The 6,000-nt window shown below is 41.5% G+C and overlaps 2 protein-coding genes across 3 annotated transcripts in view; one reads left to right on the top strand and one right to left on the bottom strand.

Annotated features, from left to right (window-relative positions):
• Position 1, bottom strand: part of toe1 (target of EGR1, exonuclease) — an 11,495-nt gene extending 11,494 nt beyond the window's left edge. Inside the window, exon 1 of the mRNA XM_086202833.1 lies at position 1. This exon is cut by the window's left edge and continues 332 nt beyond it. The gene's annotated coding sequence lies outside the window, so the exon portion shown is untranslated.
• The window catches only part of LOC147261004 (uncharacterized), a 6,365-nt gene extending 456 nt beyond the window's left edge, over positions 1-5,909 (top strand). The window contains exons 1-4 of one of the 2 annotated variants that reach the window (XM_086202835.1): positions 1-654; positions 1,608-1,767; positions 2,750-2,922; positions 3,942-5,909. The exon at positions 1-654 is cut by the window's left edge and continues 456 nt beyond it. In XM_086202835.1, coding sequence (XP_086058961.1) covers positions 505-654; positions 1,608-1,767; positions 2,750-2,922; positions 3,942-4,325 — 867 coding nt within the window. In that variant the 5' untranslated portion in view covers positions 1-504 and the 3' untranslated portion in view covers positions 4,326-5,909. Of the gene's footprint in view, positions 655-1,607; positions 1,768-2,746; positions 2,923-3,941 lie in introns of both variants that reach the window. The other variant, XM_086202834.1, reaches the window with a different exon arrangement.
• Positions 5,910-6,000: the final 91 nt, after the last annotated feature.

The raw sequence follows: 6,000 nt of genomic DNA, 5'->3' as shown, positions 1-6,000 counted from the left end.
AGTGAGTGGGTGTAGAGCTATAAGACAAATTCAAAAATCAGACTAATTGTTACTTTTTGCCCCAAACAGTAGCAGTTCTTCAATATGAATAAATTCTCTGCAAATAATTTACAGCATGTAAGTTTTAATTCTCAATCTGATCCGAACTTGTTTTTAAAACATTGTTTTTAAACAGGCGTCCACAATGGACACATTTACACATTACGTCATTATATCCAACTATCCAAGGGAGGTTCGCCATTTTGGCTCAAACAAAGTCAGAAATACTTAACCTACACAGAGTATTTTAGATTAAACGTGCAAAATACGATGCAAACAATTTGAGCGACACTATCCCTTTATTATCAGACAAATATTTAATGGATGCGCATTTTTTTCGTGTACTTACAAAGCGGAATTAGTTCACTAAAAGTAATAATTGAAATCGTTGGCTGAGCTTGACTGCCAGCAGGCTAATTCAACACTTGATAAAATTGTCTTTTTTGTTTGTTTTCACTGAGTCCAATGGGTGGGTGCTCAGCTCCTAACTGTTCAAATTCAACAAGCATTGGGAAACAGTTGTTCAGGTTCCCTAAAGACCCCGTACGGAAGAAGAAATGGGTCATGAATTGCCGACGTGACTTCGAACCAACTCCGCATTCCAGACTCTGTCAGGTGAGTGAGTTCACGACCCGACCAACACCTCTTACCATTTCGAATATCTGTTTGAAGAGGAACTTTGTTTCTAGACAAAATGAGTCTGGTGGAATAAGACCTTCAGTGTATATTGATAGGGTATGTCAGTACAAATAATTCATATCATAGAATTATAATACTCCTATTTTGTTTTTTTATTTTTATTTTTTTTTACTGCAACATCTGACCTTTTCACTCTGTATATCTGCGGGGTTCTGTTGGTCATGAAAAATCTAAAATTTTCTTTGAATTGGAAAATAGCAGGGCTGAAAACTTTTTGACAAAAACAACAACAACAAAAGCATTTTGGAGAAGTCACGGAAAAGTACCTGAATATCACAGCATATGTGATTCCAGTATGCCTTAAAAATTCTTTGGGATTGTATCCACTTATTTAAATCCATAATTATACTACATCAAATCATGTAGCTTGCCATAGATTTTTATTGAAATATATCTGGCAAATGGGCAGCACAGTGGGGCAGTGGTTAGCACTGTTGCCTCACAGCAAGAAGGTTTTGGGTTCGAGCACGGGATCTTTCTGTGTGGAGTCTGCATGTTCTCCCTGTTCCTGTGTGGGTTCTCTCTGGTACTCCAGCTTCCTTCCGCAGTCTAAAGACATCAAGAGGGTACGAGGTTAATCTGAATTGAATTGACCATAGGTGTGGCTGTGAGAGTGAATGGTTGTCTGTCTGTATGTGTTGGACTGACGACCTCATCCAGGGTGAACCCAGCCTCTTGCCCAGAGTCAGCAGGGATAGGCTCCAGCGACCCTTAACAGGATAAGAAGTAGAAAATGGATGGATGTCTGGCAAATTTTGACATGGAGTCATAAAAACATATTGATCAAAATGTGAATGAACACCTGATCTGATTTCCTTTGTTTTAGTTTGATTTCAATTATCAATGAATTTCTATCTCATTCCCCCAAGGATCATTTTGAGCAGAGCCAGTTTGAGGAGATAGCCAGGTCTCCAGCTGGGGGAAAGAAGCTGAAGCCCAATGCCATCCCTACACTGTTCAGTGTTGGTGACCCTCCGTACCCTGCAGTCACTGCTCCTTACATCCTGCTGCCCCTGAAACCTGAACCAGGTAAGTGAACTTCTTTAATATTTCATGTTTTATGTTACATTATGCAGGGGGATATAGTTTGGCCCTGAAACAGTCCTTGTCAATCACATACTTTTTTTTTTTTTAAGTTGTATGGTTTTTATTAACATGTACCTTAGGAACCATCGATTTGCACCCACAAATCTTTCAGTTGATGAGTGAAATTCTTTGTTGAAAAGCGGGGTTCACACTGGACGGTTTGACAGTCCAACTCAGGGCCAACACATAGAGACAGACAACCATTGGCTCTCACAGTCACACCTACAGTCAATTTAGAGTCTGGATTAACCTGGTCCCCTCTTGATGTCTTTGGACTGTGGAGGAAGCTGGAGTACCAGAGAGAACCCAGCAGGAACAGGGAGAACATGCAGACTCCACACAGAAAGACCCCGTGCTTGATCTGGGGCTTGACCCTGGAACCTTCTTCCTGCGAGACAATAGTGCTGACCACTGCACCGCTGTGCTGTAACCAGTGTTTACAAATACCCCTACAGACTTGTTGGACTATTCTACACATTGTTGCCTCACTAACACCACATATGACCAGTTTCACAATCAAAATTCTGGATGCCAAAACCTCAATGTGATCTTAACTTAGAGAGAGGTGTGTGAAGACAGTCCTCTTTGAGACTGAGAAGAAAGTCAAGGCTCAAGCCAATTTCCAGTGCACTTTCTCAATACATATAAAAGCTGTTTCAAGGTTATTTATCAAAGTAATTTAAAGCTGTATTAATCCAAAAAGTGCATTTTTGCCTTTCAAGTACTCAGAAATAGACATCAGCACAACTGCCCTAAATTGTCTTTATTATGTTCTCCGAAGGGCATTGTCTGGCATAATCCACCTCTTCTTTATCCAGCATGAGTTAGAAAAAAAGGACCAAGATCAGGTTCATATGAAATGTCAGATTCAGATTCCTGCAACGGAACATTATTCTAGTGACAAATTGTGTTGTGTTTGTAGTAGAGAAGGATCTGAATTTCGGTGACCACGGCTATGCCAGACGCACCCCTCTGCTTGGCCTGGAAGAGGAGGACATAGAAAGAGCACCTGAAGACCAGCAGCCTTGCACACAGTGTCAGCTTCTCAGGAAACAGCTAGAGAAGGAAATGCAGCACACCGCAAGGCTACAAAAGGAGGTAGGGTTGCTGGTGAGGTTTTTTTCTGTCCGAGATTCTGTAATACCAAAGTAAATATGACCACCTTTTTGCTGCATTGGTTGTGTAGTGTGATGCCCTATTATGATTCATTGAGGCATAATTAGTGTGGAGTATTCTTGAGATTACATTGTAACTAGAAAATTGTACTGAAAATGAGTTGCTCCATATCCAGCTTCGTCTGACATATCTTTTACGTATTGAACAAAAGTGGTTGAATGCAGGAGCCAGTGCCTACTAAACTTAGAAACGTTCCCTTTGTTTGCTTCCTCAATCTGGGCAGGTTTAACAGAGTCTGAGAGATTTAAGTGTCAAATTAGTTTTGTTGTTCAGAACGTGTTCATTGTGGCCTCCTGACAGAATATTTTGGCCCTACATGTCTCACGACTTGTAAGTCTGATCCCAAATTGACACGCTGATCCTTAGCGCAGCTACACTTTCCAGCTACCTGCCTGGCTTTGTTAATTTACTCAAATTCTGCTGATTTGATCGTTGTCTCTTCATGTATGCGTTTCTATAACATGCTCATAGAGTAAATGTTTATATTTTGTCCTTTTGAGCTCTGTTTTTTTTGCAATCGTGAGCCTGCGTGTGTATTATTCTTGAAATTTGACTGGATGTGCTATGAAATGTGTGTGGAGATTTCTTGTCTTGCTCATTCTGCTCTTTGTGGATTGACTCGCCATCCAACAAAAATAGGCTTGTTATCATTACTGGCGTAGCGGCGTGACATGGCAAGTGACCGGTTACAGGTGACACTGATTAGCCGGTTACCAATCAGGCTTGTCATGCTGAAAATCAGCTGATTCTGGTCCCTGGCGCGACCCTAGTTCTAACATAAGCTGTGACACTAAAAAGGTATCTCCATGAATGAGATATTTCAGATACTCACCTAGCTCTTAAACACCTGGGTTCTTGGTAAGATGGATTAGCTTTAATTGCTCGTGTTTGCCCTAGCAACTGCTTGAGCTGTAACCCATTTTACTCTTCATTTCAACCAGGCAGAAGAGATGAAAAAGCGTCTGTATCGGCTTGACCGGATTGAGAAGGGCCTCCAAAACTTTCTGTTTGAGGACCAGATTCGTGCCCTGTCCCTCACCAAGCGCTCTCGACGGGCTGTCTGGTCCCCAGAAACCATTCTGAAGGCGAGAAAGATCCGCTGTGCTGTTGGCACTAAAGGCTACGAGTACTTGAGAGAGCTGGGGTACCCACTACCCTCCTACAGGACCCTGTGTAACCGCCTGGAGACTAAGATCATGGTGACGACTGACATGAGCTGTGAGGAGTTAGCAGAACTGGGCCTGGGGCTCATGTCCACCTGCGACAGCCCCACAGAGGCTGTAGGGGACAATGAGGAAGAAGACCTTATTGGTGTTTTATCCTGATCCAGTTTGAAGGGCTTACTGAGGCAAGAATGTGCAGACTTTGCTGTCTTTAGTCTCTGCAGATGTGAAAGAGATCAGCCAAGGTATTTCTTTCAAGGCCACTGTGCTTCACAGAAATTGTGAAAGGTGAATTTGATATCCAGCCTGGTCGTGCTTGTTATCTGCATCACCAAGACATGACTTAACTGAGGTGAGATGCTTCCACACATTACAAAATGGTTCCAGAGGATGCGCCCTAGACAAATCTGTCACAAAATCACGTGGGAGTTGACACAGCAAATTTGCAACGAACGTTAGCTGTATGTGCACTGATGTGCACCTGGACAAAGGACATGGAAGAAAGAATGGATAAAAATGATGTTGGGAGTTTTCCCAATGTGTTTAGCCTGTTTAAAGAAAGTGTCTGTGCAGGATCATCAGCCCCGGCTGCCATTGCAAATACACGCTGTGACGCCTCCAAGTTTCACGCCAGGTTTTACAGCCTTATTGACTGTTCCTTTCATTTTGTCTGCATTTGGGTGTTAGGATTCAACAGGTACATCAATGACACTGTTTTAAAGGTCTAAAATTGCTTCAGACAGCCCAGGTCAATAAAAAGCTAGACCTCAAATCGTGGATGAATCGATTTGGCACTTTTTGTACGATGTCATTATGACATGCATGCATTTGTGTTGTTGGCTTTAACTGCTGTCTGTCTTGTTTTTTCTCCTCCTGGACCAATCTGCCTGCCAGCACTCTCCTTTTTAAACAAGACAAATACCCTTCCCCACCCTCTTCATTTTATTCTCTCAAAGTGTGGATTAAGTTCAGGTTTTATTAGACAGATAGAAGACGTTGCTGTGTGAAAGACAGCATCACTGACCTCCTGCCACACATCATGAGACACTCAGGAGTCACAACACGTGCAGCTCCTAACGCGAACGGAAGCGTCAACATCTTCCTGTCAGATTCTATCACAAATACCAAACACATTAAGGAAGATGACAGCAACAATCAGTTTTGAAGTTCCAGAATGTCATAAAACTATGAATGAGATTCATCATTAGCACCAAGTGAACATCCTTTTCTCACTCTCTACGACCTGGCATTAATGCATCCATCAGGGGTTCTTTTTGACATTAATTGTGGAAACATTCATATTGTATTATTGCTTTATTTTTTGCATTGATGCTATTGTTTTAAAGATTCACAATATTTTTTGTTATCAAATTGTACCATGACAAGGTTGAATGTTATCTTACCAAATTGTTGGCTGTTTAAAATCATGTATCATAGGCCTCAGTGCCATCTGGATGTGTGTGATGAGTCAGTGAGTTCCAGAAAGTGAGTGGAAAATCAAGGCTAAAATGGTGTAGTATGAGCAAGACATTGGGTATATCTTAAGGGTTTATCCTACTGTGAAGATTTTGACCAAATGTGCTTGATTAAAGTGCAGACACTTAAATTGACTGTTCAATGCTGAAGTGACAGATGATTTGCTATTTCAATACAAAATAGAAAAAAAAACGGTAGGATCCAGCATTGCAAAATGACTGGAGAGAACATAAACTCATGGTCTGACTTGTGCTTTTCTGTTAGGCAAACTACAGCAGCATGTAATAAATGTTACACCATAAACTGTTGTCTGTATATTTTGAGATATTTCTCATTGTGTGGTGTTTGTTGTGCAGTCACA

Source organism: Aulostomus chinensis, chromosome 5 (assembly GCF_037954235.1).
Source record: "Aulostomus chinensis isolate RoL2024-O1b breed Wild chromosome 5, RoL_Achi_v1.0, whole genome shotgun sequence".
Classification (NCBI taxonomy): Eukaryota; Metazoa; Chordata; class Actinopteri; order Syngnathiformes; family Aulostomidae; genus Aulostomus; species Aulostomus chinensis.
Note: the sequence above shows the minus strand (reverse complement) of the source record. Positions and strands in the feature narration are given on the sequence as shown.